The 23,053-nt window shown below is 42.5% G+C and overlaps 3 protein-coding genes across 4 annotated transcripts in view; 1 reads left to right on the top strand and 2 right to left on the bottom strand.

Annotated features, from left to right (window-relative positions):
- The window catches only part of phka1a (phosphorylase kinase, alpha 1a (muscle)), a 35,921-nt gene that overhangs the window by 9,101 nt on the left and 3,767 nt on the right, over positions 1-23,053 (top strand). The window contains exons 22-31 of one of the 2 annotated variants that reach the window (XR_004611523.1): positions 245-398; positions 813-971; positions 1,060-1,189; positions 1,980-2,081; positions 2,179-2,294; positions 3,936-3,980; positions 4,101-4,262; positions 4,378-4,431; positions 4,515-4,715; positions 4,817-5,554. Coding sequence is in view for 1 of the 2 variants with exons in the window: in XM_034557655.1 (XP_034413546.1) it covers positions 245-398; positions 813-971; positions 1,060-1,189; positions 1,980-2,081; positions 2,179-2,294; positions 3,936-3,980; positions 4,101-4,262; positions 4,378-4,431; positions 4,515-4,715; positions 4,817-4,990 (1,297 nt within the window). In the remaining variant the exon portion in view is untranslated. Of the gene's footprint in view, positions 1-244; positions 399-812; positions 972-1,059; positions 1,190-1,979; positions 2,082-2,178; positions 2,295-3,935; positions 3,981-4,100; positions 4,263-4,377; positions 4,432-4,514; positions 4,716-4,816; positions 5,867-23,053 lie in introns of those variants that run through there. The other variant, XM_034557655.1, reaches the window with a different exon arrangement.
- On the bottom strand, positions 10,692-12,504 carry leap2 (liver-expressed antimicrobial peptide 2). Its single transcript, XM_034557671.1, has 3 exons — positions 12,421-12,504; positions 11,867-12,045; positions 10,692-10,786 (listed from the first exon to the last, which is right to left on the bottom strand). The coding sequence occupies exons 1-3, from the start codon at positions 12,502-12,504 to the stop codon at positions 10,732-10,734; spliced, it is 318 nt and encodes a 105-aa protein (XP_034413562.1). The 3' UTR covers positions 10,692-10,731.
- On the bottom strand, positions 20,656-22,626 carry bmp15 (bone morphogenetic protein 15). The gene is made up of 2 exons (XM_034557670.1): positions 22,239-22,626; positions 20,656-21,626 (listed from the first exon to the last, which is right to left on the bottom strand). The coding sequence occupies exons 1-2, from the start codon at positions 22,621-22,623 to the stop codon at positions 20,656-20,658; spliced, it is 1,356 nt and encodes a 451-aa protein (XP_034413561.1). The 5' UTR covers positions 22,624-22,626.

The raw sequence follows: 23,053 nt of genomic DNA, 5'->3' as shown, positions 1-23,053 counted from the left end.
TAATTCCCTTAAATAAATGTATTGCTTTTTTTTAAATCACACCTGCTATTACCACACATCGCCACAAGGGGGCGCCAAAGAAAGCGAACCGGAGGCCGTAACTTCAAACGTTTTTTTTTTTAAATGAATTTCTTTTGACTGTATGATCATCCTGCTTGATTCTTTAAAGGTTCTTTAACAACTCTCCATAACGATGTATTGCATGTTTTAATTTTTTTTTTTTGCGTTTCGTTTCTCCTCGCAGGGGCATGGACTGGGACACCCGTCTCCACGGCAACGGCTCCACGGTGAGATCTCTGCTGTCCGACCTCTACGAGAAGGCGGGCGAGCTCAAACACTGGAGCCTCATCAGGATGATCTCCGGCATGCTGAGGAAGAAGGTGGAGGAGCTCGACTCGGTGAGACGCTCACACACACACACACACACACACACACACACACACACACACACACACTTTGCAGAGAGTTTTGTTTTTGTTTTCTCAGTCTGGGCATTTTTAAAAGATAATTTATTAGTGTGTCTTAAAACCTGCATTCTCCTTCCTGGCCAGCAGGGGGCGACTTCCACGGTTGCAAAAATAAGTCAAATTTATAAAGAAAATATTCAGCTTGAATTTGTTGCCATTTAGTCAAAGTTAAATAATATGTTAAATTAAAAAAGACTAACTTATCTACTCTGGTGAATTACTTACAGACTCAATACGACAACACATATGTAAAGCTCCATTTAAAACGACATCATCTGCCTCCTGACTTTTAACACCTCCCCCTCTCCCCTCTCATCTCTCTTCCGATTGGCTGCTGTGCCATAGGCCTGCTCTGATTTGCTGGCGCATCAGAAGCACCTGACGGTGGGCCTGCCCCCTGAGCCCAGGGAGAAAACCATCTCCGCTCCGATACCTCCGGACCAGCTGGCCGCCCTCATCGACGAGGCCAGCGGCAACAACATCAGCGTGGCCATACTCACTCAGGTGAGTCGCATTCCTCCTCCGTCACCTGGGGGTTGGTCCTCCTCTCTAACCCCTCCCCCCTCCTCCTCCCCTCCCTCCTCCCCTGCAGGAGATCATGGTGTACCTGGCGATGTGCATCAGGACTCAGCCCAGCCTCTTCAGCGAGATGTTCAGGCTCCGGATTGGTCTCATCATCCAGGTGATGGCCACCGAGCTGGCCCAGTCACTCAACTGCTCAGGTGAGAGTGTTTTATGGTCTGTTTGACTCTAAATGACCATAAAGTACTAAATGAACATCACGCTGTATTGAAGAAGACTTGAAACTAGAGATTGAGACCAAAAACTAATGTTTACAATGTTTACTGAGGGAATAAATCAAGAGAAGTAGAGTCATTTATATAGACTTCTATACAACCAGAGGAGTCACCCCCTGGTGGTCAGGAGAGAGAATGCAGCTTTAACACATGAAGCATAGACTTCTATACAACCAGAGGAGTCGCCCCCTGGTGGTCAGGAGAGAGAATGCAGCTTTAACACATGAAGCATAGACTTCTATACAACCAGAGGAGTCGCCCCCTGGTGGTCAGGAGAGAGAATGCAGCTTTAACACATGAAGCATAGACTTCTATACAACCAGAGGAGTCGCCCCCTGGTGGTCAGGAGAGAGAATGCAGCTTTAACACATGAAGCATAGACTTCTATACAACCAGAGGAGTCGCCCCCTGGTGGTCAGGAGAGAGAATGCAGCTTTAACACATGAAGCATATACTTCTATACAACCAGAGGAGTCGCCCCCTGGTGGTCAGGAGAGAGAATGCAGCTTTAACACATGAAGCATAGACTTCTATACAACCAGAGGAGTCGCCCCCTGGTGGTCAGGAGAGAGAATGCAGCTTTAACACATGAAGCATAGACTTCTATACAACCAGCTTTAACACTTAAACTCCTCAAACTCTTTCTCACAGGATTTGACTGTATTGGTTCTTTGTATATAACTGTGTGTGTGTGTGTGTGTGTGTGTGTGTGTAGGGGAGGAGGCCACAGAGAGTCTGATGAGTCTCGGTCCGTCCGAGCTGAAGAACCTCCTCCATCACATCCTCAGTGGGAAAGAGTTCGGCGTGCAGCGCAGCGGTCGGTCCATCAAATCCCCTTCATCGCACACACAGCCAATCAGATGCTTTGGTTACTGTAAGCCCCTCCCCCCCCCCCCCTTCCTCTGTCTCCACAGTTAGAGAGCTGGATGTCGGCGTCAGTCCCGCCATCTCCATCCATCACCTTGGCAACGTGGGCGCCACCAAGAGCGAGAGAGCCGGCATCAGCAAGCTGAAGAGCGACATGAAGATGGTACAGAGGAGGAGGAGGAGGAGGAGGAGGAGGAGGAGGGGGAGGAGGAGGAGGAGGGGGAGGGGGAGAGGGAGGAAGTTAACGATCTACCGTCTTTTAGGAGGGTTTGAAAGTGTGTCGCTGCGGAGCGCCAGCGGGTCCGACGGCATCGAACGTGTCGATGGCCGCTAAGAGGTTTAGGAAGATGGAGGATCTTATTTTTAACAAATATTATTCTTTTCACAGCTGGAACACAGGTTGTCTTTGACGGATCCCAGTAAGGTGATGATGATGATGATGAGGAGGAGGTGGTAATTCACCCGGCTGATGATGATGATGATGATGATGAGGGGAATATAATTGTGGAGCTGCATAGGAGGAGAATTGTGGAGAAGAAATTAAGAGAAACCGATAATTTGAGGCGGAAATCGCTGAGCTCGGCATCTTAATCCGGCTCGTTTTATCTTCCGGAGAACCGGACTGATGATGATGATGATGATGATGATGATGATGGTGATGATGATGATGATGGTGACGGTGACGACGATGATGAAAGTCGTGAATGAGAGTCGTCGGAGGAGCGAACTGCGGTGATTTGACTGTTGGAAATAAAATTTTAATTTTACTGATGCAGAAAGATGTCAGGTTGTCTTCATCAGGTGATGATGATGATGAAGATGATGATGATGATGGTGATTAGACTCTATGCAGCTAATTGAAAAAAAGGGTTGGGCTTATTTGGTCAATGATCTCCCTTAAATGACGGATCCTTAACGTTTTGGTGTAATTTTAGTACATAAACATCACGTCTTTGTTTATTTTCGGGGGTATAAACAGTTTTTTTATGAAGTGGATTTTTTTGTATGTTTTCCCAGCTCGACCAATCACTGACCTCCGCTCGCCAGCTGACGGTGATGACGACATTTAAACGTTGTTTTCTGGTTGTTGAATTCATCTTAACACGCAGAGCTTTAATATCCGTCGTTGATCATTTATTCATCGTTAACCGGAGTCACGATCAATCTGCTGGTTTTCTTTTGTTTGGTCAACATGATGTCAGGAAATATGTCGAAATATGGCACAAAAACTAAATGTATACAATAGATTTTTGAAGAAAATTAGCACTTATTTACGTTTTGAGAAGGCGGGACCAGCAAATATTTGGCATATCTGCTAAATATTATTATATATTTTATTATATAATATTATAAATGGCCGCCAGTGGATTTTCTGTCTGTTTAATTAATTGGTAAATTGTTTAAATTTAGCTTTTTAATTATATTTAGATGGGTGAATCGTTTGAGATGGATTATTTTATATTCAACCTTTTTAATTGTTTTTTAAAAATGTCGCCTTGGTTGCTTCCAAAAGTGTCCCAAAATGTATTTAAAATATTAATAATATTATTAATAATAAGCTTAATCCTTGAAATAGAACCGCTACATAATGCTGATTAATTAATAATAATTTGCTTTACGTTTATTTAACCGTCATCTATTGTTTTCTAACTTCACCCTGATTCATGCATGCAGTGACTCTTTTTTATTTTTTATTAATTTAATCTCTTTCCATCACCGGCCCGGTTTCCTGTTCATTCATGTTGTGCATATTTTGTTTGTTTGTTTGTTTGTTTGTTCTCCTCGCTCTCTTTCTGCCTCTCAGGGCGTGCGGTCGCAGTCGCTCGACGTACAAACCTTCGAATCCGGGGTAAAGATTTTATTATTAAATCATCATTGAGGTCAGATTTGGAGTCTGCTTGGAGGGCCTTTAAATATTTGTGTTGTTGCTGTTGTTATTGTTGTTGTTGTTGTTGTTGTCCCCAATCAGAGGCACAGGACGCAGTCCATAGAATCTCTGGACATTCCGGAGTTCCTGCCGGTCGCCACGGATACGAGACACGGCCAATGGCTGCGCAGGAGGCGCCTGGACGGAGCGCTGAACCGGGTCCCCGTCGGCTTCTACCAGAAGGTCTGGAGGATCCTGCAGAAGGTTCGGGGGGGGGGGAGCGGCGAGATGTCACACGTTCGATTCCCGATGATTTTAATCGTAATGTCGTCCCCCACCCAAAAAAATAAATGTAAACTGGTTCCCCACTGTGTTCCAGTGCCACGGTTTGTCCATCGAAGGGTTCGTCCTCCCGTCCTCGACCACCAGAGAGGTAAGAGCTCCGGCGCCGCCCGCCGCCCGCCGCCCGGCGCCGTGACCTCCTAACCCCTTTAAAATCTCGTCCCAATGCTCCAGATGACGCCGAGGGAGATCAAGTTCTCGGTCCACGTGGAGACGGTCCTGAACCGCGTCCCCCAGCCCGAGTACCGGCAGCTGCTGGTGGAGGCCATCCTGGTGCTCACCATGCTGGCCGACGTGGACATCCCGAGCATCGGCTCCATCATCCACGTGGAGAAGATCGTCCAGCTGGCCAACGACATGTTCCACAAGGACCAGGTGAGCCGGGGCCTCGAGCCCACGCCGGTACACTCAGGGGTTCTGTGGTTATGGTGGTGATCCTCCTCTTCCTCCTCCTCTTCCTCCTCCTCCTCCTCCAGAGGGACCTGGGAGCCGAGGAGCGCATGCTGGAGCGGGACCCGTCCACGGGCGTGTGCCGGCTGCTGTACGACAGCGCCCCCAGTGGCCGCTTCGGGACCATGACCTACCTCACCAAGGCCGTGGCGGCGTACGTGCAGGACTTCCTGCCCGCCGGGTCGTGTGCGGTGCAGTGAGGCGACGACCCGACCCGACCCGACCCCCCCCACCCCCACCAGAAAAGGGGTGAAACCACTCGGCACACATTAGGCGCTCTACGGAGTCTTTTTGTTCATTTTGCATCTTTTTGTGGTCTTTGTGTTTATTTTTTTGGTGGTTTTACGTCTCTTTGTGGTCTTTTTTGTCTTTTTTGTATCACTTTGTAGACATTCTGCATGCCTTTTGTAGAGGTGCTGTGTCTCTTTGTGGTCGTTTTTGCTTCTCTTTGACTTCCAGCCAGGGTTACTATCATCAGGCTTCTGATATTTGTTGGTTTTGGTCTTTTAAATAACTTTGTCCACAATAAATTAAAAAAAACAACTAGAAAACCACCAGACTTCTCTTTAAAGTAGAAGATATATTAAATTCTTATTACCTGTCATCAAGCATCACTTTACCTCCAGCTACGATGTATAAAATAATATGACATAATCTACTGACTATTTATTTTACAGCTCTGAAATGATAATTAAAGGAAGCTTGAAAAGAAAGAAATGTCTTAACGAGGACGCAGGTTTATTTGTGTGTGTGTGTGTGTGTGTGTAACTATGCAAAAATAACAGACTTAAAGATTGTGTAAAAAAAAAAAAAACTTATTTTTTTAACACAAAGAACTTTTATTGTGGTAATTAACGAGTTATTTTTGAATGCAATAAAGGAAACGTCCGAATTTACTGCTTTCATCGGCTAAACTTTGTTTTTTGTTTTTTTATTAGAAGATGAGAATCAACAATCGTGACGTCATCATTGAATTAAAGTCTGTTTCCGTGTCACGAGACAACAATATGAACAACTGTTGGAGGCTCTTCTTGTTTTTTAGATTAAATTCTGTAATAAAACTGAGAAAACACGTCGTTTCTGAGCAATTTCTTGAACTTCTTTTACTTAAAAAACCGACTACAACTATGTTAAAGATTTTGTTTACAACAATTTTCAAACCCGGAACTTATCCGCCCAAAAGCAGTTTAAACGATGCACTTTGTAAGTCACGTTGTCTTTTAAGTGTTTATATATTTTAATATGCATCTTGTGTATCTTCGCCCAGAGCTTCTTCTTCTTCTTTCCTGGAGACGTAATTATTTGACGTGTTTTCGGACATTAAAACAAAGTAGTTTTGTTAGTTTGACTCTAAAACAAATAAAAGAAATATCAATAAAACGAGATCAAATGTCGGAAGCTTTTAATGTTTTGTTTCCAGCGTTGAGACGTCCAGCAGGGGGCGCTGCGTGTGCACAGACCATCATAACTTCATGCTTCATGTGTGAAGAGATATTACAATAATACCACACAGTCACTGACAGGTGAACTTTGCTCTAGTCTGGACCAAATATTTGTTGTAACCTTCTAACTGTGATATCAATATAATCAATATTAACTCTAATTATTATATTTGCTGCTGTCATCTTCCATTTAATCCGAGTCCATTGCTGCGGTCTTCCAGCTCAGTTTGAAGCTTTTGGTTTAAAGTGTTTGAGCTTTATTTAAAGATTAAAAAACTAAAAAGCAGGAACACGAGACGTTTGTTTATTGTCCAGTGAAACATGATTTCAACTTTAGTCTCCAAAGCAAAGTTGAAAACAGAAGGAATGTTATTGACGCTCGGTTGTTGACTCTTTACACAACATTTTCCTTCTTGAAACTTTATCGGTTTTACCTCCGACCGACATGCACGTTTGAATATCTGGGGGATTAATTATTGTCTAAAAAAGATTTTTAAAAATGTTATTAATTTAAAAAATGTTTCAGAAAACCAAACAACAATGTTGCGTAAATAATAAATAAACATCGCTACGGCCTCATTTCTACAAATATGTTTTAATATTTAATAAATCAATAAACGTGTTCCTCATACAACGTACGACTGCGGCGGAATCGAACCGACCTCTTCAACCCCCAAACCAGGACCTCTTCAACCCCCAAACCAGGACCTCTTAAACCCACAAACCAGGACCTCTTAAACCCCCAAACCAGGACCTCTTAAACCCACAAACCAGGACCTCTTCAACCCCCAAACCAGGACCTCTTCAACCCCCAAACCAGGACCTCTTAAACCCACAAACCAGGACCTCTTAAACCCCCAACCCAGGACCTCTTAAACCTCCAAACCAGGACCTATTCAACCCCCAAACCAGGACCTCTTCAACCCCCAAACCAGGACCTCTTAAACCCCCAAACCAGGGCCTATTAAACCCCCAAACCAGGACCTCTTAAACCCACAAACCAGGACCTCTTAAACCCCCAAACCAGGAACTCTTAAACCTCCAAACCAGGACCTATTCAACCCCCAAACCAGGACCTCTTCAACCCCCAAACCAGGACCTCTTAAACCCCCAAACCAGGGCCTATTAAACCCCCAAACCAGGACCTCTTAAACCCACAAACCAGGACCTCTTAAACCCCCAAACCAGGAACTCTTCAACCCCCAAACCAGGACCTCTTAAACCCCCAAACCAGGACCTCTTAAACCCCCAAACCAGGACCTATTCAACCCCCAAACCAGGACCTCTTAAACCCACAAACAAGGACCTCTTAAACCCCCAAACCAGGACCTCTTAAACCCCCAAACCAGGACATATTCAACCCCCAAACCAGGACCTCTTAAACCCACAAACCAGGACCTCTTCAACCCCCAAACCAGGACCTCTTAAACCCACAAACCAGGACCTATTCAACCCCCAAACCAGGACCTATTCAACCCCCAAACCAGGACCTCTTAAACCCCCAAACCAGGAACTCTTCAACCCCCAAACAAGGACCTCTTCAACCCCCAAACAAGGACCTCTTCAACCCCCAAACAAGGACCTCTTAAACCCACAAACCAGGACCTCTTAAACCCCCAAACCAGGAACTCTTCAACCCCCAAACAAGGACCTCTTAAACCCACAAACCAGGACCTCTTAAACCCCCAAACCAGGACCTATTCAACCCCCAAACCAGGACCTCTTAAACCCCCAAACCAGGACCTCTTCAACCCCCAAACCAGGACCTCTTCAACCCCCAAACCAGGACCTCTTCAACCCCCAAACCAGGACCTCTTAAACCCCCAAACCAGGACCTCTTAAACCCCCAAACCAGGACCTCTTGAGTGTACCGCATCTGAGGCTGATGGGAAGGTAGTTTTTTTTGCAGATATTCGGTGATAAACCAAAAATATTGGACGAATTGAATGCGTCGTGGCAGCAAAAGCATCGTAATTGTTATAATTAATGAATAATTCATTGTAATTAATTATTGATTTAGGGCCCAGAGGGACTACCTGTGCTTTTCCCACCATGACTTTTTTTTAGAGCGGTTTGTCCATCGCTAGTAATTAAAAGTAAACTGTAGCCTTTTATTTGACTTCTTATTTACTGACACGAACAACCGCATGCAGCTCAAAGCCTGTCGTGGACTACTTGAATCCCCATAAATGTGCAAATGAAATGAATGTAATCAACCTGCGATGTACCCGAACGTCTCCGTGACCGCCGCCGCCGCGTCGACCAGGACGCCGTGACTGAGGAACGTGGCGTGCTGGATGGACGTGGAGGAAGCTGCCAAGTTCAACATCGGGCCAACGGGAGATTTTCACAATATGATGTGGGGGGGGGGGGTGTGGCAGTAAACACATGTTGTGCAGCAGCTGTGTTTGTTTTTTTTCGACGATTTAAACTAATTTACTCACATTTATTTAACCTTTCGGCCAGAAGCAACAGATCTGCTGGTTTTCAGGATTTCCTGCAGGCTTCTTTTCGGGCCCCTTTGCTGCAGGGGTTCGACATTCAGTGAGGTGCAAACTCTGATGTTAAGCAACTGGCTGGTTGGGCGGCGTTGAGTTCAGGGGGCTCTGTACTTTTCACCTTCATGCCAGACAGGAAAGAAAAGAAAAACCTTTTGAAATTCTCACTTCCCACAATATATTCTATTCTTATTTAACAAACCATTTTTTCATAATGACACTCCAGCTGTTTATTCTGTATATAACGTCTACTATTAGCATTACATGTATGTTTTTATTATTATTGTTATTTTTATTATTATTATGCAATAACCAAAAGTAACCCCAAAACATTTTTGGGATGTTTTTATTAGCATTATTATTTTTATTATTATTATTATTATTATTATTATTATTATTATTATTATTATTATTATTATTATTATCCAATAACCAAAAGTAACCAAAGAAATGTCCATGTTAAATATTTTCAAGAAAAACTAAATTTATATATATATATATATATATATATATATATATATATATATATATATATATATAAGAGGTACTGAAATCAGACTAACATCATAACAGCAACTGTTTAACTGAATGGGAAATTCATTGCATGAATATCAGAGGCGTCATTCATATTTGCAATATATGTGCATTAAAAAGCAAAACACAGCCCCCAATAAATGCATTATTTTCACTTGCATGAGTAACAAGTTAATTATTCTAAAACCCTTAAATCACAAATGATTACAAAATGCTTCTTTCTCTCCAATGCTTTTATTCCTCCAGCCCTCTCCGCGTGAGTAATACAGTACATACAGTAGACAGTACATAGTACAAAGATCCTTTTGGGTTTCAAAAAGTGCAAATCCTACTCAAACATTTCTCAACTTTGAGTGTACAAAATATCAGAATATCAAAATATCTCTGTGCGGGAAGTAAACTGTGCAGCTCGTCGTTATGAACCTGCTCCTATAATATTTGTGCGCTCGGGCCAAGATATTTGTGAAAATTGGTTGTTTTTGGAGTAGATATCTTAAAGCTCCCGCTGGAAAAAAAAAAAATGAAAAAAATCCAGTCGGGCTGATTATTTTAAAACAAAAAACATCCAAATATCACAACACCCCCAAAAAATAAAAATACTACATGAAAATGATGTAAATGGGAACATTTTTGAACAGAGGAATACAATAAATAAAATATGATAATCACTGCGTTATAAGATAAATCAGTACAGATTCATAACATATGAATAATGGTGCCCATAACTTTGACAAGATCTTCGGGGATTTAAAAAAATAAGATGACAGAATAAACAGTTATAATTGCAAACTAACCCACATTATTTATCATTGTGTGTATAATTCGGCTGGATGTCAGTGTGGGTGATGAGAGCTTCTACGCACACAGTCGAGTTATAACTGAGGATTAAGTGTCAAGGTCGTCCATCTTCAAACAATGTTATCAAGCTATTTAAACATCAGACTTGATATCGTTTGTGGAGGTAACTGACTCTGACTTTATAATAAAACGTTTCTTTTAAAAATACTTTTTGTTGTTTTTATTTTGACGCACGAAATATTTGTTTAGCTGTTTGCAGCCTTGTTGAAAACCAGGAAATGGTTCAAATGACTTCCTTCTTTAACCTGCACTGACGTGACTTCTTCATGTCGATATTATCTGCAACGTATTGGCACATATAAATATATATATATACATATATATATATATGTATATATATATATATGTATATATTTATATATATATATATATATATATATATATTTATATATATATATAAATATATATATATATGTATATATATGTGTATATATATATAAATATATATATATATATATATATATGTATATATATATATTTATATATATATATAAATATATATATATATATATATGTATATATATATATATAATTAAAGAAGAAAAGAAACAATTACAAAATCCCAGGTATGAGAACCTTTTCACGCTGGTGGTTTCTCCTCTCCGACGTCTAGTAGTTCACGGGCTCTGAGATGGAGCGGGGGGTCGCGGCGCAGTGACCCGCCCTAGAGAGGCCGCGAGGGGGGAGGAAGAACCAAGAAACACACGGTGAGACCAGGAGGTTTTACTTGAACGCATACAGGAAAATAATTGTAAAATGTGGTTCAACTGGTTCATTGGTTAATATTCATTATTCATAAATACTTACATATTATTATTTTTTATTTTTTTATTCATTTTTTATTTTAATGTATTTTTTATTATTCATTTTTATTATTATTCTTTTAATTATGATTTATTATTCATATATAATTATGTATCAGTATTTATTATTTATTATTCATACATAATTAAATATAGTTATTTATTATTTATTAATAATGTGTAATATAATAATAATATAAAATATAATATATATAATAATTAAATAATATATTGGTTTGTGGGAATGTACAACTGCTCACACCTAACTAAACTAGAATCTAAATAACATATATTATAAATAGTGAAACATGCATGTGTATTAAAAAAAATATTTGTCACTGAGAGAAATTAGGGATCCTCGAAAAAATAAAGCGTGACAGAATAGTTTAGCATTGGAAAGATAAGTCAAAAGGGAAAGTAACACAACATTGTGTGTGTCGTAATATGTCCAAACTTTCTCACACACAAAAAATATATATAATATATGCTATATTAGTGCAAAAAATGGGACATGGCCCTTTCTCTTCCAATATTTATGTCAATATTTATTTGGACGTTGTTATCTTACAATTAATACATAATAAATATGAAGAAATTAATCATAAAGCGTGACAGAATAGTTTAGCATTGGAAAGACAAGTCAAAAGGGAAAGTAACACAACATTGTGTGTGTCGTAATATGTCCAAACTTTCTCACACACAAAAAATATATATAATATATGCTATATTAGTGCAAAAAATGGGACATGGCCCTTTCTCTTCCAATATTTATGTCAATATTTATTTGGACGTTGTTATCTTACAATTAATACATAATAAATATGAAGAAATTAATCATATTTACACTCACAGCATCCCGAATTAGCTACTTTTTACATTTGCTTTATCTTCCTACACCATTCTTTGTATTCTGAACTTGTTCAATGTGTGTGTGAGTATACCTGCAGAGCCCGTTGGAGCACTCGTAGTTGTTATGGCAGTAAGCTCCAACCCGTTTGCTGTTCATGATCCTCCACAGCGGGCTCATCCGGGCCGCCCTCCTCCTCGGCAAGGGGGCGTTCGGTTCCGGCCTCTGGTCGGAGCCGGACCGGACCGGTGGGGCCAACGGACCGGCGCACACCTGGCATCAAACGCACGGAGGATGCTCGTGAGGAGAGGAACGGCACGAGGAACCCAGAGAACTAATCGGTATCGATCTATTGCAGCAATTATCAGGTCTTACGTGCAAAACCAAAAAGCAACGAACAATATCAAAAAAAAAATCCGTTTATTAGCTTTCTACCAAAATCTAAAGGTCTTCATCAGCTGTAAAGTGGACATGGAGTTAAGAGTGTGAACACTCTTTTAAATACAACATGTATATAGTTGTATATTGTTTGTGCTTGTTTTGCATTTAAATGACCCTTTCTATGTCACCCTGATACTTCCTGTATCAATATGATAAACACGTGTCTTCTAATATTTACGAGCTCGAAAAGCACCAGGTGTCTCTCACCTGCTGACTCAGCAGCAGCAGCAGCAGCAGCGCGCACGCGGCCGCCGCCGCTCTCCTCCGGGCGAACGCGCTCCTCTCCGGCATCTTCACGGCTCTTCTCTCTACGGTCCCCCCCCCCCCCTCCTCAAGGAGCTCTGCAGGACTCTGGACCGGGTGGGAAGCGTCCTGGAGGCAGCCGAGGATCAGCTGTGACACGTGAAGGGAGAGCACGCGCTGCTTTATACAGACCAGAGGGGGGGGGGGGGGGGGGGGGGGGGGGGAGGAAGGAGTCACAGTCCACCCTCTCTCTCTCTCTCTCTCTCTCTCTCTCTCTCTCTCTCTCTCTATCTTCTCTGGGATATGAGAAATGAGATATTGCAGAAAGAACATTCCCAAAATGAGGCCATCCAACACATTCCTTCATTGTGGACGTTCTCCCTCTCTTTCTCCCTCTTTCTCCCTCTCTTTCTCCCTCTTTCTCCCTCTCTTTCTCCCTCTTTCTCTCTCTCTTTCTCACTTCTCCTCCTCTCCCTCCTCCTTCTTTTACATATATGTGCAGGTGATGTGAGCAAGTTGGACCCGACACCACACGTGTAAAACTCAATGAATGGCAACATGGAGACTCAGTTGGGTTAAAAATAGGGGGGGTTTAAAGAGGTCACTGGATGTGTGTGTGTGTGTGTGTGTGTGTGTGTCTCAATGCCACAGTGTGTGAATGAACTTCATCAGTGAGATAAGGCTTTATCAATCCGCTGCGGTATGTTTAACCTTTGACCCGACGCACTCCCGACAGTCTGCCCTTGTACAACGTCGCCGGGCTATAAAGAGGCAGCACGACTGTGTGTGTGTGTGTGTGTGTGTGGTTTACATAAGCGGGTGTACGGTGCACACAGTGTCGTGCACGTGTGCAGCAATCCACATGGGGGTGAATGAAAGGTTCTCTAAAGGTTCTATACGGAGCCTTGTTAAAGCCCCGCCTCCCAAAAAAAAAGGGGGGGGGGACACACACACACACTATTCTCTGACCGCGCTGTTACCCGTCGGCCGCGCTGTTAGCAAACGTAGCCGCTTCAAGTCACTGGTGAGTCGGGTGAACCTTGAGTTGGTGGTGAGCACGTGGCTGGGTGTCATGAACAAAAGGTGAAGCATCTTGATGAAGTACTTTCATTCTTCTCAAGGAAAAAAAGCCCTCCTTGGGGGGGTCGGAAAGGTCATAAATGTGCATTCCTTTAATAATTAAATGAGATCTTTGGGGTGAGATCTTTCCCCCCCGGCTCCGATGGTGATGTCATACCATGACTGTCGAGGGCGGTTCAAGTCAGCGGACGCAAAGGAAAATTCCTGCTCTGATTTCCCGTAAGCTCGTTCACCTCCCAGAGAGGGGGGGGGGGGTCGATGGGAACCCTCGCACCCCATACAAACCCCAACATCTGCATTAAATATATATCGTCACCGGCCATGACTCAGCGCATTGTGCCCGACGGCACTGCGGAGACGGGAAATAGAGAAACTGAGCTGAGCTAACGCGGGACAGATGCAAAGAGTTAAGGACTTATCCAACATCGGATATTAGAAAGCCGGCAAACGCGTATCAATCATATCAGAACATAAAAGTGACATTTCAAAGAGCGTTTACCTCGTTATTTACAGAGCGAGGAACCATTCTGATGGAAACTGCTGGTAACCATAAGCAATGCCAACGGATTCATTCGCCCCTTTTTCTGCATTCATGTCTTCATCATGCATTCAAACAGAAGAGCGTCAGAGAGCAACACTTTCCACACGCCAACGTTTTTGTTGCAAGTAAAATACATTTGTGAATAAGAGTCATGTGAATCCAAAGGTTTTGGGATTCGAAACGTATGTTGTGGTCTTTTTATGTATGTTATGATATTTGTTTTTAGCTGCTGTGGTTGCTGTGTCTCTTTGTGGTCATTTTGTCTCTTTGCGGTTGCTTTGTGTCTCTTTGTGGTTGCTTTGTGTCTTTTTGTGGTCATTTTGTGTCTCTTCATAGTTGTTTTGTGTCTCTTTGTGGTCATGGTGTGTCTCTTCGTAGTTGTTTTGTGTGTCTTCGTGGTCATTGTCTGTCTCTTCGTAGTTGTTTTGTGTGTCTTCGTGGTTGTTTTGTATCTCTTTGTGTCTCTTTGTAGTAGCTGTGTGTATCTTTGTGGTCATTATCTGTCTCTTCGTAGTTGTTTTGTGTCTCTTCGTGGTCATTGTGTGTCTCTTCGTAGTTGTTTTGTGTCTTTTTGTGGTTGTTTTGTATCTCTTTGTGTCTCTTTGTAGTAGCTGTGTGTATCTTTGTGGTCATTATCTGTCTCTTCGTAGTTGTTTTGTGTCTCTTCGTGGTCATTGTCTGTCTCTTCGTAGTTGTTTTGTGTCTCTTCGTGGTCATTGTCTGTCTCTTCGTAGTTGTTTTGTGTCTCTCGTGGTCATTGTCTGTCTCTTCGTAGTTGTTTTGTGTCTCTGCGTGGTCATTATCTGTCTCTTCGTAGTTGTTTTGTGTCTCTCGTGGTCATTGTCTGTCTCTTCGTAGTTGCTTTGTGTCTCTGCGTGGTCATTATCTGTCTCTTCGTAGTTGTTTTGTGTCTCTTCGTGGTCATTGTCTGTCTCTTCGTAGTTGTTTTGTGTCTCTTCGTGGTCATTGTCTGTCTCTTCGTAGTTGTTTTGTGTCTCTCGTGGTCATTGTCTGTCTCTTCGTAGTTGTTTTGTGTCTCTTCGTGGTCATTATCTGTCTCTTCGTAGTTGTTTTGTGTCTCTCGTGGTCATTGTCTGTCTCTTCGTAGTTGTTTTGTGTCTCTCGTGGTCATTGTCTGTCTCTTCGTAGTTGTTTTGTGTCTCTTCGTGGTCATTATCTGTCTCTTCGTAGTTGTTTTGTGTCTCTCGTGGTCATTGTCTGTCTCTTCGTAGTTGTTTTGTGTCTCTTCGTGGTCATTGTCTGTCTCTTCGTAGTTGTTTTGTGTCTCTTCGTGGTCATTTTGTGTCTGTGTCTGTTTTATTGTATAATCTAGACTCAAAAGTGACCCCGGGTTGTCCTTTGGCAAATCTACATAATTTAGTTTTGCAGGTTGCATGAAAATGGATTTGAACCACGTTTCCTAACATTTCCGTTCTTCCTAAGTCAAAGTTCTCAGAACGTATCGACTCCACGTCTGCTCTGACAGCACCGACACGGCGCTGACCTCCCTGAGATGTTTAACTTTGATTAGCTTTAATCAGAACCGCGGGACAGTCGACGGTGGACCGTTGACCTCTTCTTTCCAGCTCCACCACGGCGTCCTCTGGACTCTCGACTCCATCTCACACTCAAAGATCACACATTGTGTTGAATTTGGAAATGTGCAAAGTTGTGACTTTTGCAGGTACGTTGCAAACGGGCTCTTGAGCTCTCAGAGGTGCCGTAAGATGTCACCTCGGTTTCTTTTCTAGTGCAGTCAGTCCACAAAACACGGCCTACCCATGCTGTGACATCTGACCTTTGACCTTGTAACTAAAGTAAGAATCCTTTTGGAATCACGTGGCGGATTATGAGACAATGGGCTTCTGGGCACAGACACGCAAAAGGCCCCACGACATGACATGCAACCAAGGCACGCAGACTTTATAGTTGTTTAGGATCTTTTTGTTGTTGTTGTTGTGTAACTATGTAGTCATTACGCATCATCCTGGTTTTGTGTCTCTTTGTGATTGTTTTGTGTGTTTTTGTGGTTGTTTTGTGTCTCTTTGTGGTCATTTTGTTTCTTTGTGGTCAACTTGTGTCTCTTTGTGGTTGCTTTGTGTCTCTTTGCTGTCAATTTGTGTCTCTTTGTGGTTGTTTTGTGTCTCTTTGTGGTCATTTTGTTTCTTTGTGGTCAACTTGTGTCTCTTTGCGGTTGCTTTGTGTCTCTTTGTGGTCATTGTGTCTCTTTGCGGTTGCTTTGTGTCTCTTTGCGGTTGCTTTGTGCCTCTTTGTGGTCAACTTGTGTCTCTTTGTGGTTGCTTTGTGTCTCTTTGTGGTCATTTTGTCTCTTTACGGTTGCTTTGTGTCTCTTTGTGGTTGCTTTGTGTCTCTTTGTGGTCATTGTGTCTCTTTGTGGTTGTTTTGTGTTTCTTTGTGGTCAACTTGTGTCTCTTTGTGGTTGCTTTGTGTCTCTTTGTGGTCATTGTGTCTCTTTGTGGTTGCTTTGTGTCTCTTTGTGGTCAACTTGTGTCTCTTTGTGGTTGCTTTGTGTTTCTTTGTGGTCATTGTGTCTCTGTGTGGTTGCTTTGTGTCTCTTTGTGGTCAACTTGTGTCTCTTTGTGGTTGCCTTGTGTCTCTTTGTGGTCATTGTGTCTCTTTGTGGTTGCTTTGTGTCTCTTTGTGGTCAACTTGTGTCTCTTTGTGGTTGCCTTGTGTCTCTTTGTGGTCATTGTGTCTCTTTGCGGTTGCTTCGTGTCTCCTTGTAGTTGTAGACAAATGGAGTCAGGTGTCAGGTGAGGCATGACCTCATCTTGCCCGTTTCAAGTCCTCATGTGGCTGTGCAGGATGAGGTTCACAGAAATAGTTTACGTAGCCTTGAATCAAAGCCAATAACTCTCTGATAGTGGATGTGGGGACAGTTCAGCTCATCTCTTATCTCTCTTTTAAACGAGCAGGAACATAAAGTTTTAATTTAATTTTTTTGAGTTTTTTCTACAATCAGATACACTCATTTAGTTGGATTTACTTGTATTTCACGAAGGCGAGTTGAACTTTGAACCAACGGACCATCAGTTGAAGCAACGATTGAAAAGCAGCGATTGGATAGTTCTGCATGCAGCATTCATCCATTCGGGACACGATTCTCTCCAAATGACATTGCACCTTGAACTTTGACCCTCTGGCTCATATATCGGCCTGGCAAAGGTCGTTATTATTAAAAAGCAGCGACACAAACGCAGCATCTCCACCTCGTCGTCGTTCCACACGAGTCAAACTTGAGTTTCGACCACAGCACCAAATATCAATATTTAATAAAAAATGGAGCGCTCTGAGTCGTCGTTGCGATCGGAGTCATTGTGTAAAACTAATTTTGTTTTAAAACGTAAAAAAAGGAAAAGATATCCGCTTAAAGAAATATCGGGGCCTCACGCTGGTATCTTAGTTAGGAGAATAAAAGCGCTGACACAGCAACCAATAAACGTGACGCCCGGAGCGGATAAGAATGAGAAAGGAACATCCTTGAGGGAAGCAGTCGGGAGGATTTCCAGTCTCTCTAAACAAAATGTTACCGTAACAGATCAGCGGCCAGGAGCCTCGGGCAAAAATGACTGTGGCTGAATTAAACACGTCTTTCATGATAAAAAAACCCCACTTTTACTGCAAAGCCAGCCTTTTGTTACTGATTCTAACAGTTTGTGTTTATTCTAAAACTTTAAATTCCTTATTTTCTGTTTTTAAAGAACAGAATCATTGCATATTTAAGTTCTGGTAGAGTAGAGTCCAGAGCTTTATTTTTTTTTTCTTCATTTAAATAAAGAACGTTTAAATAAATAACATTTAAATGTAAAAAATGTAAATTAGAAAATACAAATAAAATAAAATAAATAAAATAAATAAAATAAATAAAATAAATAAAATAAATAAAATAAATAAAATAAATAAAATAAATAAAATAAAATAAATAAAATAAATAAAATAAATAAAATAAATAAAATAAATAAAATAAATAAAATAAATAAAATAAATAAAATAAATAAAATAATGAATAAATATATAAAACAGTTAAAGATGGATGGAAAAGGGTGTTTACAGCGCCTTCATTTGCATTCATGTGTCATGTTGTTTGTGTGATTATTTGTATTTGCATGGTCGAGGTGGGTAAACAGTGGCTCTGTGACCCCACTGAACACAGAGCAAAGTGCATTTCACCGCGACAACGACGCCGTAATGCGTCTGCCGAGTAATGCTCGGCTGTAAACCTTTAATAGCTTTACATTCTGCCTTCAAAGAGACAGTTTGTAATGTTCAGTGGCATCTAGTGGTGAGGCTGCAGATTGCAAGTAACAACATCTTCCGGTCAGAGGTCACTGCATGCACACCACAAACACACTATGAGCGATTAAACCCACAGCTGGATTTAGGGTTTGTGTCTTCATGTGGAAAAGTTGTGGCTCGTTAGTGAAGAGCGCCATCTGTTGGACTCGGCACAATAACACACTCTTGTATTTCACTCAAAATTAAAAAGGCTCTATTGTACAGTTGTATGTTAATCTCTTACAGAATGATTGCTTTTATAAAAAGAACATTTTAATTATATACTTAGGCAGCAAGTTTAATTTATTGTTGGCACGTTGCATTTTTTTGTCTTGGTTTCCTGATTATTTTTATTAGGTATTTTTCTCTTTTATTGATAAAATATAATTTTACTTGACATGTTGTCTTCAAATGCTCAATTGAGATATTTTAATCTCACTGGTAATTTTTTTTTAATCCATTAATCTTGTTTTTTTTTTTGTTCCATGCAAATAACTAAATTAAGTTCTATTTAATTCTAGAAGTTTGAGGAAAAACAGAAGAAAAAAAAAAATTCTGGTGCAGTTTACGCAGTAGATTTATGACCAATGGTAATTATCTTCAATAATACATAAATGAAAAATGTTTTCATTATTCTACGTTCACACCAAAAGCTGGTGTGAACGTAGAATAAAAAAAATTAATTAAATATAATATATAAAATTTTAGGTTTTTGCCCGTTTCCGTCTTAAACCTTGAAACCGAAAAAGTTACAATCTCGACACCGTAAATATTTTTCTAGATTTCACAGAACACAAACATTTAAAGAAATGACAATAAATTAGGTTTTAGAAAACATGCATTTTATTATATTATCCATTTTCACGCGTAATAAAAAAAAAAAAAAAATTGCATTCCTTTCGGGCACAACACTTCCGTTTGTCTTCAACATGCTCTTTTCTGAAAGCCTTCATTTTGTGTGTTTTTTTTCTAAGACAGCCCAGTAGCAGCTTTTTTTTTTTTTTTTTCTTAAAGATCTTTTGGAGACCCCTCCCATTATAAATACATACAAAATGCAAAAGTTGAGATTGTAAACAGCAAAAAACAGATTGCGATGTCACAAGGCCTTAACAGTTTCATCCAACACGGTTGTCCATTAAAATACTTGTTATATTATAGCAGTGTCTAATTTCTCACACATTATATCCAAAAATGTTTTGTTTTTTTTTTTTTATACATAAATATACACTTTTTTTTTTTGGGTGGCCGGTTCTTCCTGAGCATCGCAGTCCTGATATGAAACACAGATAAGGTTTAAAAAAAACAAAAAAACAGACGGAACAAAAACAAAAATACACAAGAGAAAATAGTTTGAGGTGGAACATTAAAGACGTGCGTTTAATATTCTAAATCAAACCAGCCGCGACTCCTCCATCAGTTTTATCTTTAAAAAAAAAAAAAAAAAAAGCTGATGTTTAAATATATTTATTAATCAAGTTACTGTGGAATTATTTTTGTTAGCCTGGAAGCTCAGCGAACGCTTACACACACACACACACACACACACACACACACACACACACACACACACACACACACACACACACACACACACACACACACACACACACACACACACACACACACACACACACACACACACACACACACACACACACACACACACACACACACACACACACACACACACACACACACACACACACACACACACACACACACACACACACACACACACACACACACACACACACACACACACACACACACACACACACACACACACACACACACACACACACACACACACACACACACACACACACACACACACACACACACACACACACACACACACACACCACACACACACACACACACACACACACACACACACACACACACACACACACACACACACACACACACACACACACACACACACACACACACACACACACACACACACACACACACACACACACACACACACACACACACACACACACACACACACACACACACACACACACACACACACACACACGCACGCACGCTTCCCTTTGATCTCGGTAGGAAAAATACATGAGCGACTATGAACGTGGCAAACGCTCACAGATCGGCAAAGTGCTTTTAAACGGGGGACACAAATAAACAACCAGTGAATAAACAACCAGTAAATAGACGCATCCTCTCGGCGGCGGCCTTTTTTTCTTCTTTTTTTTTTATATAAAGTGCTTTAAACCTGCCTCTCTTTATTCAAAGTCTCTTCTCTCGCTTCCTCAGCGACACGTGCACGACTCGGCCACCATGTCCTCCAGCCACCTGTACTCCACCTTCTTCTTGTGCACCACCAGCACGTTCATGGGGATGTACTTGTAAGGCACGCAGGACGGCGCCGGGACGTCCCCGACGCCCAGCTCGTTGAGCATCGTCTGGATGATGGCGTGGTTGGGGGAGTGCAAGCCGTACGTGAGCACCGGGGGGCAGCTGCCCTGGCAGAAGCGCGGGTTGTACACCGGCGGCGCGATGAAGTAGTTGCCCCACCCGAGCGCGTCGAAGGAGAGGAGGAACGAGTGGAGCTTGCAGTGGTTCTTGGGCGCGCCCGTCTTGCGCTTGATGTCGGGGATGTCGGAGATGATGGAGGACACGGCGGAGGTGGAGAAAGAGGAGGAGGAGGAGGAGGCGGCGGCGGCGGCGTTCTTCAGGACGTCCAGCGACGCGTCCGAAGGGGAAAGGTCTTTGGAGCGGCGGTGGCGGTGGTGGAGGGAAGGGTGCCACGGCCCGAGTCGCATCGTGGCGTTTCCCCCCTCCGCCCCGAGCAAGCCCCGCATCCAGTCCTGCACCTCCCGCTCATCCTCCAGGTACAGGAGGAGAGACGGCACCTCCAGGTGAGGTTCCCTCCTCCGCTTTTTTCGGAACCACCACCCCGAGAGACCGCCGTCCTCCTCCTCGGCGTGCTGGGGCTCCGTGCACCAGTACTGGGCCGTGAGAGTCAGGTGCCGACCGGGGCCGCGGCTCTCCCCCCGCTGGACGTGGGCGGTGATGTCCGTCTCTGTCCACCGCTCGTGGGGCTCGAGGGTGACCAGGCTCGCTTTGCCCAGGGAGGTGATCTGAGCCCTGCAGCGGGCGGAGGAGGAGGAGGAAGAGGAGGAAGAGGAGGAGGAGCGGAGGTGGATGAAGGAGGCTCTGATCAGCTGCTCTGAGGGAACAGTGTCCAGGTTGTACTGCACTGTGAATCTGTAGTGGTGGCCTGAAGGAGAGAAGAGGACGCATGAGGTGACTCAGTGTCAGAGACTTTTTACCCAAGATGCTTTGGGCCGAGTTTGACAATTTAACCACGTTGCGTTATGGGAAGTGTAGGATCCAGTGTTTTTGGAGCAAAAAGTTCAGATTAAAAGAAAAAAAAATGAACATTGCTTCATTGTAATTCAATGATAGATAGATAGATATATCTATATACATATATACACACACACATACAGTGTAGAAATACTCTCGTTACAAGTCCTGCATATAAAATAAGTTAAAAAAAGTAATTATGACGAATGGCATATTTCAGAATATATACACTTTATAGGATTACGAGTAAAACAAATTGTAATTAATTTATAAAATAAAAATGTTCCCGAATATTTCACAAACTTCTTGAATCCCAGTTTCCCCGCTGGGGGGGGGGGGGATCAATAAAGTCTGATCTTTAGCTTCATTAAAACATATATTATTAATCTGAATATGCATGATCAGCTACAGTTTTCAAAATAAAAGCATGGACATATTTAAAGTAGCTCTAAACTTGTACTTCTGAGTACTTGATGACTTCCCACAAGTATTCTTTAGTAGTGGTCATTAAAGCGGTTCTTACCTCTCGAGGCCGGCAGGTGGCGCACGGACGACGCGGACGGCCTCAGCAGCCGCACCGTGTTGGAGCCGAACTTCCGGTTCTGTTTGGGCGTGCCGTCCGGCTCCGCGGCGCTCCGGTACAAGCTCAACATGAACTGCAGGTTCTGGTCCGCCTTCTGCTCGTCCGTCAGCGGCCGGTGGTGGCTGCTGCTGCCGTGGGAGTGCGCGCCCTTGTGCCTCGCGCCGCTCTGGTGACTCCTGCGGCTGCGCGTCAGCGCGCGCTGCTGGGAGGCCATTTTTTTCCGCCCGGCCGCCGCTCCGCAGGTGCATGCGCAGAACAACAGGAAGACGAAACAGGACAGCACGCACACGCGCAGTAAGTCGTGTTTGGCGCGGGTCGCCTTCATGTTTGCTACGATATTAATAATAATAAATAAAAAAACAACAACAACAACAACCTCTGGTGCTAGCGAGCTCCACGCACGAGGCTGTAGTTGGCAACCATCCTCTGCGCGGCCAAAGGGCGGGATTTACGGGCTCACCTGATCACCGGCCATTTTGGACAGTCAACTTCCGGCAGTTGACGGTGACCTCTAATTAACCCCTGGCGCGTGCGTGGGGCGTAACAAGGAGCGCGAGGAGGTCACGTGACCTGCGCGTCAAAGCTGCGTCAAAATGGCCCCTTTTAAAAAAGACGATATAGCATTATGTTTAAATACTTTATGTATAGTTCTACTTTCTCCCTAGATATCTAACAACTTCCTTTTCCTTTTTTTTTTAGATTTAGAACTTGAATCAATGTGTCTTGATTTAATGCCAATAATAAATATCTTATAT

Source organism: Cyclopterus lumpus, chromosome 18, assembly GCF_009769545.1.
Source record: "Cyclopterus lumpus isolate fCycLum1 chromosome 18, fCycLum1.pri, whole genome shotgun sequence".
Lineage (NCBI taxonomy): Eukaryota > Metazoa > Chordata > Actinopteri > Perciformes > Cyclopteridae > Cyclopterus > Cyclopterus lumpus.
The sequence above is the reverse complement of the archived record's forward strand: the minus strand, read 5'-3'. Positions and strand labels throughout refer to the sequence as shown.

What these genes read in the sequence shown, in the direction of transcription:
- bmp15 (XM_034557670.1), bottom strand. Translation starts at nt 22,623, where the DNA reads ATGAAGGCGACCCGCGCCAAACACGACTTACTGCGCGTGTGCGTGCTG. An exon ending in CCACCTGCCGGCCTCGAGAG is followed by an intron (nt 21,627 to 22,238) that starts GTAAGAACCGCT and finishes TCTCTCCTTCAG; the next exon opens with GCCACCACTACAGATTCACA.
- leap2 (XM_034557671.1), bottom strand. Translation starts at nt 12,504, where the DNA reads ATGCCGGAGAGGAGCGCGTTCGCCCGGAGGAGAGCGGCGGCGGCCGCG. An exon ending in TGCTGCTGCTGAGTCAGCAG is followed by an intron (nt 12,046 to 12,420) that starts GTGAGAGACACC and finishes GTTTGATGCCAG; the next exon opens with GTGTGCGCCGGTCCGTTGGC. An exon ending in TGCTCCAACGGGCTCTGCAG is followed by an intron (nt 10,787 to 11,866) that starts GTATACTCACAC and finishes CGGCCTCTCTAG; the next exon opens with GGCGGGTCACTGCGCCGCGA.